Genomic DNA, 13,049 nt, shown 5'->3' on the forward strand with positions numbered 1-13,049 from the left:
TTAAAGTTGGCAAAAATGATTAAGTTCGAACGTATGCGATTTACGTTGATGATATTCCATTTATCGTTGAACTTTAAGATTTCCTTATAGTTGATGTCTTACTGCTTTCTTACTGCTCTAATTATAATTATCAGCTGTATTTTAAAGTTTCTTGTAAGAGTTGTGTGTTTGTTACGCGTTTAAAGGAACCGAGGAATAGAAAAGTTTACAAAATTATGGACAGGTACTTATTAGGTATCTATTAGTGATTTGAACCAGTTTCGCAAATAAAAACCCAAAAAACGGTTTTTATAAAAACTGATAATCAGTTTTTTTTTGTTCGGTTATTGGTATTGACGAGTCTCAAATAAAATGCTATTGCAAGCTTCGAATATTTTTTGCATTTTAATTTAACTGCTTCTGCAGCTGATATTTTACACAAGTATACGGAAAAAAGTCTAGAAACCAAGATCGAAAAAACTGCTGGAAGCTTTATGTATCAGCAACAAACATTTAGCACTAATAAAGACAATTGCGCTACGGTATTTTGCTATACTGGAAACACAGGGAGGATTTTTTCTAAATCTGGGTATATAATGCCATCTAGGGAAAGTAGGTTTCAAGCTGATGCTGATATAGATGAAATTTATATTGGTACTTTTAATTACACAAAAAATGGTGTTTGTTCGTAAAACAAAAAAAATGAGTTCAATTACATTGAATAGTACAACATAGTTACGAAAAAATAGCCAAATAAATACGCGTTATTAGAGATAACTCAAAAAGTACTCGCCAGATCCAATCAAATTTAATTCTGACGACATAAAAAGGATTAGCTTAAGATTACAAAAAGAGTCATAAAAATTGGTATACCCAGTAAAAAGTTCTGATATATAAAAAATACGGTCAAATTAGTGCTCCTCCTTTTTTGAAGCCAGTTAAAAAAAACCTAAAAATCTTTTCTCCTTCAAAAAAGATTCTCAATTCAATTGTTTTTATTTTTTCAAAGTGATATTCAAATGAGTTTCGTTGATTTTTTAAATCTAAATGTGGTGCGTGTCATGAGGGCCCAGTTAAATTTAATTGAGATCTGTCAAGTACTTTTAGAGTTATATTTCATAATACGTGCTTACTTGACTATTTTTTAGTCTTATCACTTCAGCCTATCACAGTCCACAGCTGGACATAGACTTCCACAAGTTCGCGCCAAAAATGGCGTGAACTCATGTGTTTTGCCCATACTCACCACGCTGGGTAGGCGGGTTGGTGACCGCAGGGCTGGCTTTGTCGCACCGGAGACACTGCTGTCCGTCTTCGGCCTGTGTATTTCAAACAGCGACTGATCAAGAGTTTTAACCGCCCTAGGCTAATTATGAGGACGCGCCCCCGCCAGGTGTGTTACGGACGGCCCAATAAGTAATAAATAAGTAGAGTAGAAGTATGAAAATTTTAACATGGTTCCATACTACCAATAAAAATTCAGCTCGATGTCAGATTCTAAAACCTGCGCCAAATGGACGCATTCTTCTGCAACAGTTTCTTGTAAATCAGTGGCATTCTAATAAATTCACTGTCGTCTAGTTCAAACAGTTTTCATAAAAAAAACTTTGTGTTTATTGTATTACTAGCGACCCACCCCGGCTTCGCACAGGTGCAATGCTGATACTAAATATACTACAGAATGTCTTTATTTATAGTGTGAAGCTAGCTTATGATATGGTTATTAACATAATAACAACAACATTCAAATATGCGTCGTTGATTACACGTTGTTACAGAATGCGTTGAAGAAATGAAGGTTCACTACTCGTTCTCCGTAAGCATGATAATATGTAGCCTATATGTTGACCCGACTTCTTAATAATATTCGTGCCAAATTTGAAGTAAATCCATGCAGTACTTTTTGAGTTTATCCCGGACATACACACAGACAAACAGACAAACGGACAAACAGACAAAAATTCTAAAAACTATATTTTTGGCTTCGGTATCGATTGTAGATCACACCCCAAGTATTCTTTAAAAAAAAATATTCAATGTACAGTTTTGGCTTTCCTACCATTTTATTATATGTATAGATAAATAATTTGCCGGTTTTTTAAGTGCACATTAAAACAATCAATACCTGATGAAAGATCATCTCTCTTCTAACTCAATGTGAGGCACATTTAATTCCATCAAAATGAAATTTTGGTTTCTTTCTTCTTCTAATATCTTTTTTGTATGTGGTCACTTCGCATCTCTTGATTGCCTCTGATTCAAAATTTTCGAACTCTTTTTCGTCACGCAACGTATCAAGATAAGCATGTAATGTCTCATAAAGAGTAACAACGTTAAATAAGTCACAATTTGCTTGTAGCTGTGCACTAACGATTTGAAACTTAACGAGCACAGAGTTCCAAAAGCATATCATTACTGTCATTTCTAGGATTTTATTGTTTTCTCATATTCCTTTTGCTTCTATTTTGATCTCTTTGTAAAAATGTGACAAAACGATCGACAGGTTCTCCGTCAGACAAAATATAACGAATATATATGTCAACTGATCCGTGTGTGAAATATCTAGAGTAGGATCAATGCTAATCGAATAATATTTTGCTTTTTTATTTCTCCTATAATCGAAAGTTGAACTTCGTCAGTGAGAAGTAAAACAAATTCATCGATTATAGAGGATGACAAGTACAATGGAGAACCTCTGCCTTTTTGTCCAAATCTCACCAAATGTTTAGCCATAAAAGGATCAAATTTAGATAAGCTCAATGCAGCCATGAAAATTTCCGCTTAGTGCAGATGCAATAATTTCATTTTGACCGTGAGATGGAAGCCCACGCTAAAAACTTATTTTTTTCTATTAGCCGTAATAATAGATTTCGCCAATAAGTTATTTCTTCATTATATTGTTTGTCTCTTCGAGTATCCAGTCCTTGTAAAAGTTTACCTCTACATACATATTGTCCCAAACATTTACGATAATTTCGAGAATTGTCATGACCAGTTATTAAGTTAGAATTTTTCCTGTCATTAAATCCGCTTTTGGCAAATACGGATGCTCCTACATATAATTTACAAGGGCGACAAAACACGTGACCTGTGGATCTGAGTATAGTAACCAGCTACTCTTCACACTTTCGCCGTTATTAAGCTTTTTCTTAAGCATATTTATAGATAGAAATCTTTTTTGAGTTTTATAATGCCTTTCTGATCTGGAAAAACCTAATTCTTCGTTTTGTTGCAGTACATTTTTAACAATATAATCTCGAAACACATAATTTACTTGCCACAGTGCGAGGTCACTTGACGGAATAGACGACTTTTCTTCTATTAGAATTTCGTCTTCATTATAGATCGTCGGCGTTATCGCTACTAGTGTTGGACGGAGAAACGTAATATTCCGCGGTAGAGGAGCCAAGGCAAGAAATTGATGGCAATAGTACAGTATTTGTGACCGTTTCGTTCCTTTCTGCAGATTTCGTAAAAAATGTTTCTAGTTTACGAGTATGTTTTAAAATGTTTTCTATTTTCTTTTTATTTTCTTTAGCCTTTTTTCTGTATTCTGCCCCAGTTGGCACGACGGACGCGGTATAGGCGGGTTCCTATGCGAGCTTCTTCCAAATTTACCATAGTTTTATTTTACCATAATTTGACGACGCGTTGGCGCAGCGGCCACAGTACTGATTGTTGCGCTGGCGGTCGCGGATTCGATCCCCGCTCACGACAGATATTTATATTGGCCATATAGATGTTTGTCGTGGCCTGGGCGTTTGTGCTTGTGTATTGTGTGTGTTTCCGAACCCCAACACAGGAGAAAATTCTACTGGGGGCCGATGAGTGTGAAGCGTTTATTTATTTATTGTTTTCGTAATCGTCAGAAAATTATTAATAACCTGGCCCGAAGCCCTATTTTTCAAGATTTTTCTGAAAGAATAGCCCGCTTTACGAATAATTTACCTAACACACCATTACTGTATCAAGAACACGCCGAGTGATTAATATGTTAATTGAATATGGTTGAACTTTACTTTCCTAAAGATGTTTATACATTCAATTGTTCTATACTTATTTTGTGTTATGTCGTAGATAGTAAAAAAAAATAGTGTCGTCCTATTCATGTGACGGGGTGTTTATAATTCTACGAATACGATTACTCGTCCGGAACTAATTTATACTTAATTTTTCACAGGAAAACACTGTATACGGTATAGTATGGTATATTATATTTATGAGTTTTCATAACAATTTAAGTAATGTACAAAACATTTCTTTATCAGTTTTATGAACACGTTCCTACAGTATTCTTAATCGTTTACTTGTAAGTAATCTGTAAGGTAACATGGCAAATAAGTAATCTCGCATCTTGCCGAGTCCTTCCTCTCCATTATTTTATTTGTATGTGATAAGTGACAAGTTGGTATAATGTAGTGTTATAATGCTCCTAATCTTATTGTTTGTCAACACCGGTGCGTCATCTCACGTGCTCTGTTCAATCAAAATAGCGCCATAAAACAATATTAAAGATAAGCCTTTTGAACTGACTTTATATAAGAGCACCTGACTGTATCATTAAATTTTTATTATATAGGTTTTGCTTTATTTACTAACGCATTTTTTATGTTAGTTTAAAAAATTAATACACCGAATAAAGTGATAACTTCCTTCTATATCATAAGATCAGAGATGAAATACGTAGCAACGCGTGCGCGCACGCGTTACACGATAATCACGATAATATACACTGTATATAGACACTCATGAGTTACTTTTAATCGAAACGTATTAAAATTCACTCTAGTCATCATGTTGATATACCTTTACAGCATTATTACATAATACAATAACATTATGGAGTGACTAATAGAAAATAATTTTCAATTGTCAGCGCAATTATATTTTTTGTTACAAGGTAGTATTTCATTCAATGTTAATTTGTACAAAGTATAAATTCGCTCTTCTTCAAAATGCAGTTATATTTTTAACAACAGCATTACTATAGTATTTTTACAATACCGTATAATAATCGCTAGTGTTCAAACTGTGAGAATTATCACACGACGCGTTGTCTGTTAGCTAAAGGTGCTTAAACAACAAACAATATTTTATGACTTTTCCGTGCGTCATCGTCTTTGGGATATTTGCCAATATACAACCTTAACAACCCAATTAGTTAAAATTTATCAAGATAAGTTTAACCATGATAGATCATTCTTTTTAAAAATTCCATACATTCCTTCTACAGTAGTGTGCCGACCATGGGTATAGAGCAAAAATATATACCAATATTCTACCCATTTTTGATAAATAGGTAACTGTTATTTATTTCACATGCGTTTGAAAAGGGTTACGAATAAAATTTTGTTTAATAACAATTACAAATTTTATTCGTTACTGTATAATGACACACGCTTCAGCTTGTAATATCCCACTGCTGGGCATAGGCCTCTTTCCCCATGTAGGACAAGGATCAGAGCTTAATCCACCACGCTACTCCATGCGGCTTGTCGGATATATTCCCTACTATGAGTAACGATCGCTATCAGGTGTACATGATAACAACCGGGACCGACGGCTTAACGTACTCTCCTCAAAGACTGCACAAACACCCAGACGAAGTCATGTGCGGAGATCGAACCCGCAACCGCCACCGCAAAAGCCACACCAGTGCTGTGACCGTTGCGCCAACGCGTTATCACACACACAAATGCAATTATAATTGTATTATTTTTTGTATGAATATGTATTTTGTATGTATATATGTATGTACGAGTATAATTGTCTAGATAAATGTACTTATTCTAGTATGTTTAAGTTTTCTTTAATATTTACAACACATATCGTCATATCGCTTGTACATCAGTTGGTTAGTAATGAAAGCTTTTAGCGTTCCTAGTCTGTGGTGTAATATTTAAGTGGATTGCGCAATGAATTAGGTATCTCATAAATAAACATAAACTAGTAATATATATTGTTATTGCTATAACTCTCATTCTATAACAGTACCTGGGATATAATATAAATATAAAAAATCAAAAATAAAAAAATACTTAAAAAATAATAATGATAAAATATGAATAATATTTTTCGATTTTACCGACATAATTATAAAAAATAAGAACTGGCTATTTAAATAAAAAATAACGAGTGCAATTAGAAAAAAAAAAGAAAAAATAATAATCGATCTGGAAAGAGGATTTGAACCGTGGTCTTTTTGGTCGATCGCGACCGGTCGATTTCCCACCTGAGTTATTACAACTTTTTTTTCTACAAATTACAGTTAATGTTGCTTGTTTATTATATTTGTTTGGTGTACAATAAAGTGTAAAAAAATAAAAAATAAAATAAATAAACTTTATTGACAATTGCGAAATTTACCTTCGTAAGTATTCTAACGATATGGTAGCCATTTTTTCATTGCCTAAATACGGGGAGAAAACGACATTTTCTAAAAATGAATCCTAACTAGATCGATTTATCGCCCCCTAAATCCCCTGCATTGTAAATTTTATGAAAATCGTTGGAGCCGATTCCGAGATACCGATTCTATTTATATATGTACAAGGATTGCTCGTTTAATAGTATAAGATTGAACTACTATCGAAAATTTTATAGTAAAAAGTTCATAATAATTTAGAGTAACTATCTCCTAAAAAAAAACATTGCCGTTGATTTATTCTATCCACGGATAATCGAATATAATATATCAGCAGGTGAAGACATTTATCTCTACAAAACATTTGTTATGTCAAACACGTCGCTCTTAAATCAAGTAACACCCGATGTATTTCTAATGGACTTGACTGATAGGATAGAATTAATTAAACTACACGTTACCCCTTATTAGCCATGTGTAGCAGAAATCTTCATCGTTACAAAGAATACTTTGTACACGGTTAGTAACAAAGTACTACTCAGTACCGTCAACTTGTATTTTATTACTTGTATAGTAAGTTTCGTATAAACTACTCTCATTGCCAAAAAATAATATTTATTATTATCACGTAACATTTTACGTGTTCCTGTTCTACTTAACTTATTAGACAAATGTGTTTTGTGATTTATCTAGTTACTATATTACTATATAATTTCGCATTGTATAGCATAAATGGTTTAAACGTATGGTAACTAAACTTTGTAATGTATGAGTGTGCGACCGCTAACTGCTAAGTATATTTACGTGTCTATTTTGTTAAGAGCGTGAACGCGCATTCATACTTTTTATGTAGGTACCTAACGGAAATAGAAAATTACTGAAAGATAACTCAATTGTTATTTCAATTACGACTTCTTTTATATTTCGAAATCCTACGTAGTCTATTTTAGTACGCTCAATTTTTGTGCTCCATTTTTTTTTTACGAACTCATTCATATACATATACTTTCCACAAAATCGAAATAAATGTATGATGATATTACCGACTTGGTTAAGAAATCTTAATGTCTAAATATAATATACTAGCTGTCCCTGCGACTTCGTCTGCGTGGAATGGTGACTTTGAACAGCATTTTTTGGATATATCTTTTGGTTTATTTTGGACATCAGAATAGCTCTAATGTTTTGTCTCTTGTCGCGAACTTATAAAACATTTACATAAACCTTACATATTTCCATACAAACTTTCATCCTCTATTACATATTGTTATTTTACACCCTTGAGGGTAAAACTTTTACAAACTTTAAAAGTCATATTTATTTAAATCAACAAATCAACAGCCTAAAAAATAAGTTTCAAGCTTCTAGCTCTAAAAATGACGATACTTCCGTACAACTTTTTATCCCCACCTTTCACCCCCTTACAACCCTTTTTTCGCATTAAAAAGTAGCCTATCTGTAGACCTTTATCAGACTCTAGGCTATCTGTATACCAAATTTCATTTAAATCGGTTCAGTAGTTTTGGTGTAAGAGCTTGACAGACAGATAGACAGGGTTACTTTCGCATTTATAATATTATTAAGGATTTATCATCAAATAACAATTAATAATGTTTATCCTTTAAGGACTCTACACCTTAGTCAAAATATGTGGCTTGGCCGTTTCGCTACCGTCACGTGGGTGTAAGGTGAAAAATTTATTCACTGTTTATTACTTTTCTGTTATACGATAGTTCTATTAAAAAGAAAAAGAAGAATAATAATTGATATATAATACAAATAAAAATAAAAAGAGAAAATATATTTTCCCGCGACGGGGCAAAAATGAAGAGGCAGGGGTCAGCATCGCCAGCAGCATTAGTCCACCTCACAAGCAGTCGTCGTCTACAACATCGGCAGCCGGTAGTAACGAAACGGCCAAGCCACATATTTTGACTAAGGTGTAGAGTTTGTGAAGTTAGGACTTGTAGAGTTAGGGCGTGTAGAGTTAGAAGCTTGGCTCTACATGAGATCTGATAACTTTTTGACAGTGCGAGCCATATGATCTCGTCTTGGCAACATTTTACATGAAAATGTTTTTGTTGGGATTTCTTAAACATTAGTTCATATATATATATTGGGATATCACTACATGGTATAAAACAAAGTCGCTTCCCGCTGTCAGTATGCTTAGATCTTTAAAACTATGCAACGGATTTTGTTGCAGTTTTCTGTAGTAAATAGAGTGATTTTAGACGAAGGTTTATAATATAAACCTTTTTATATGTACAATACGTTCATAATATAGTAGAGGAATACTGATAGTTTTAGAGGTTTCTAATGTGATGTCGTAAATAAACACATTTTTTGCGCATATATTATATACCTATTATATTTATAATATATTAGTATCAACATTGCACCCGTGTGAAGTCGGGGCGGGTCGCTAGTAGTACAATAAACTAGCTTCCAGCCACCGCTTCAACCGCAGGAAATGAAGCCAAGCGTCTTTTGTATCTTTATATGTCAGATAATATAGGTATATATATATACATGTGTAGGTAACTTTTATATCTAATATATAAAATTCTCAAAGATCTATTTTTCATCCCCATAAATGTTAAGGGTAGTCCACCCCTAAAGTTTTTTAATTTTTAGATAAATTATTTATTCTTTATTTAATTATGATTCGGCGTTGAAAAATACATACAAATTATTTTATTCTTAGTATTTCATTGACTTTCTGCTGCGATTAATCGTAGCGTGATGCCATATTATCAAGTTTAGTTCCTTCCATCCAACTGAAGTTATACTTCTTTTAGGGCGTTAGGGGCGTTAGGGAAAAATGAGGAGAGTAAATGTTTACGCTGCGCGCGCACACCGTCACAAAAAACCGACACCCTGAAGTTAGCTAGTCAACGAAGAAGTTAGCAACGAGAAGTTAGCTAACCAGTAACTTCTGTGATTAGCGCGTTCATTATAATAAATTATTTATCTTTATACTGATTATTAGTACAGATATGAGGTTTTAAACGTCGGTTTGCTAATCAACTCTCTTTCCCGTAAGCGTTTAGTAAAAGTTGAAACTTTAATAGTTTTTAATTTGGATTTTAATAATAGGTCAATGTTTCAAAACAATATTTGTTACAGACTTTATGTATAGACTTTATATATATTTTATATTATATATAATTAAAATATATATTTTAATTATATATAATATAAAATATATATAAAAAATATATATTAAATATATATTAAAGTAAAATAAACTTTAACGATGGTTTGTTTTCAACCGAATTCAAAAAAGGATTCGAATCAATCCTACTTTACTTTTATGTAACATAACTTTTCTGGGTGTACGGAATTTGATGATAGCTATTTTTTTAATCGATAGCTGGTGCTTGTCACGTGGTCCCATTTTAGTTTAATCGAGATGTGACGAGTACCTTTGAGTTATTCTTAATAATTCGTATTTAATTAGTTGTTTTACCGACTACCTATGATTAATTACTTGTCGAAGATATTGAAATCGTTTCTTTTCGCTTGCGAGTAACTACAATGATTGTCTGTAAGTGTAGTGCATTGTTGTGTATATTGAACATAATCAATTAAAACTTTGTTTGTCACATGCCAGAATTTCAAGATGACAACCCAATTTCACATATGGGAGCTACCAAGTGAAGACATCAGTGGTCCCTTTAACGCCAGAGCGCGAGCGGCGCCCGAGGATGCGGCCGCAGCTCTTCGGGCTTACCTGTCGCTGGACGCAGCCGGGTCGCCCCTGGCGCGGGCCGCTATACCCCCGCACATACCCGAAGAACTCGAAGAAGATTGGGAAGTCCTAGATTACGTCGAAATACCCTCTAGAAATAAAACGGACCATCTCAGTAATTAGGCACATAACTAATAATATACTATGTATATATATACATACCTATATATACATACCTATGTGTTTATTGCCAAATTTGTTTTGAGTATTTTAAGATTTCTTTTTATAGTTTTATTTTATATCTGGGATGAAATTACATTGAAGCAAAAGTATAATAAAATTTTACTACCAATGAAAGTGAAAGGTTATATTTTTAAACGTAATTTTGATACCTAAAGATTAATGTAATAAAAACATAGCATTTATTAGAATAAGAGTGTGATGACGTAAATAGATGGTTTATAAATAAATAAATAAATAAACTAAACATACGTAAGTACGTTTTTTGTAGGTACAATCACCTAATTAATATTATTTAAGGTACAATATTTAATTTTACCTTAAATTATTATAGTTATACCTGTTAAGACATTTGTGATAAAAATTCGCTGTGTGACTATATACTATAGGCATATAATATAGGTATAAATAAGGAAAGGTCCATGTTATATTTTCGACTCTTTTAAGGAGGAAATGGAGGAGCTTAATAGGAAAATCTAAGTAATAAAAATGTTATGTCACTTTAAATATGCTGTATTTTCTTAGCAATTAAGTGGAAGATAATTAAGTTTATAAAGATACACAATATTGTCGTTTAGTTACCCGTATTAACACATCACATAGATTTTAAGTTAGTAAAATACATTTTACCCATAAACGTGCTAGTCGTCCAAATATTATTTTAGTAAGGTAATGGTAATGGTATTTTGAAACCACTAATTTTGTACTTACTGTACTACTACTGTAGATTATATTACTGTACTGTAGATGTATTGTATTAATACAATTAAATAAATTACTAATTTTATTTATAAATTGTCTTATTCTTTAAAAAAAAAATAAGGAAAATCCATAAACGTAAGTGTTTAATTTCCTTCTGATGATCGCCCACTCTTTTCAACATTTTTTTTGTGACAAATGATATTTTATGATACCGTAAATGTTGAATAAATTTGCTTAGTTTTTAAATATTTATTAAACGTAAATATTAGACATTTAACATTGACGTGTTTATTTGTTAAAGTACATTTTGGAGTTAGTTATACTTGTTAGTACTTAATTATACTTAAGCTGTAATAATGAAGTGCGACTTCCTACTCCCATTATTAACCTGACGTTGTCAGCGGTTCGTTTTGTATTACGAGTAGTTTCGCTCATCGAAATATGAGCGAAAAAATTTGCTTATTGTTATAATATTAACAATTACGTCATCGAACTTAACAACAATATAAACATAATATTTAACAAAACTTTGATTAAACAAAATTTTACCGTTAACAAAAACCGTTCACTTGATCTTTATTGTAAAAAAGTCAAAGATAAAAAACATACCTAGAGATAGGGGCTTAGAACACTTATAACGTTTTAAACTCTGATATATTCTATTCTTAGCAAGTCAAAATAATAAGGCATTTTTTTTGTAAGTGTTTGCTTTGAGCTGCTCAAAAAAAAACATGATGTTCATAATAAACTACTTCGCGAAGTGGTTCATCCTTGTGTCATTTCCTCAACATCGCTCAAGCGTTACCTACGTCCACTTCATTCTTTGTAACTGCTATGTATATGTACTCAGTTACCGGAAATCAGGAATGCTCCGGCCATAGATATATAAAATTGTTAAATATATAATGTTACTTTTTTACGTTGTTTTATTTATTCATGACTTCTTAACGCGTGAAACACAGTCACCTTTTCTAAGGAACTTTGGTAAATCTTGTTAAATTGGTCAAGTACTTACTCAGATAGAATTTCAAGTTTATTATTATTAAGTAATTCGTTTTAGAAAACGATTACAATATCTTTAAAAAAAAATCAGCCTATTCAGCCTATCGCAGTCCACTGCTGGACATAGGCCTCCACAAGCTAGCGCCAAAATGGAGTGAACTCACGTGTGTTGCCCATAGTCACCACGCTGGGCAGGCGGGTTGGTGACCGCAGGGCTGGTTTCGTCGCACCGAAGACGCTGCTGCCCGTCTTCGGCCTGTGTATTTCAAAGCCAGCAGTTGGATGATTATCCCGCCATCGGTCGGCTTTTTAAGTTCCAAGGTGGTAGTGGTCCCCACTGTGTTATCCCTTAGTCGTCTCTTACGACACCCACGGGAAGAAAGTGGGTGGATATATTCTTTACTGCCGTAGCCACACAGCTTACAAAATAAATTGTTGATAATGAAATATTTTTTCAATTTCTCTTGTAAGACTACTTATTAACCATCACACAGCATCTGCTAAATAGAAAATTAAACAAATTCCTCCAAAGGAATGTAATATAACTATTAATGGTAAATCTCTATAAGATGCCTTTATGTAAATTGCATTAGCTTTGTGTATTTAAAATTTAATGAAAAGTTCGTATTTCACTCACATTTAGCAAATACGAGTAAAGATAACCTCTATATAAATAAAAACGAGTAGTAGAAATGTATATAAATAAGTACGCGCATAAATTCTGAACGCCTACCACCAATTTAATGAAAATTTGTTCACAAAAAAAATGGCAGTATAATACAGTATTATAAGCTTAATAACTTATTTTTTTATTTTATCGTCTGTATGTAATACATACGTAGAACCTACTCCTTTTTCAAGTCAGTTACCTGCGACTGTCAAAGAAAAATATGATATTATTATCAGCAAGAAATCGGTTATACGCAGTAAGTCTAGACGAAGCAATCGCCGAGTTTAAAGTTACATCTTCTATATATATATGCATGTTTGTCTGTATGTCCTTTATAGAATCGTAAACTATGCATTTGATCATGTCATGATCTTCAGCAAAGTGTTGTGCATGAGTTT

General features: G+C 32.8%; 1 protein-coding gene across 1 annotated transcript in view; it reads left to right on the top strand.

The window, feature by feature from the left end:
* LOC123660977 (A disintegrin and metalloproteinase with thrombospondin motifs adt-2-like) overlaps nt 1–10,220 on the top strand; it is a 33,378-nt gene extending 23,158 nt beyond the window's left edge. Inside the window, exon 13 of the mRNA XM_045596021.1 lies at nt 9,960–10,220. Within this exon, the coding sequence (XP_045451977.1) occupies nt 9,960–10,220 (261 nt within the window). The remainder of the gene's footprint in view (nt 1–9,959) is intronic.
* The last annotated feature ends 2,829 nt before the right edge of the window (nt 10,221–13,049 follow it).

The sequence above is a fragment of the Melitaea cinxia genome, chromosome 1 (genome assembly GCF_905220565.1).
Source record: "Melitaea cinxia chromosome 1, ilMelCinx1.1, whole genome shotgun sequence".
Lineage (NCBI taxonomy): Eukaryota > Metazoa > Arthropoda > Insecta > Lepidoptera > Nymphalidae > Melitaea > Melitaea cinxia.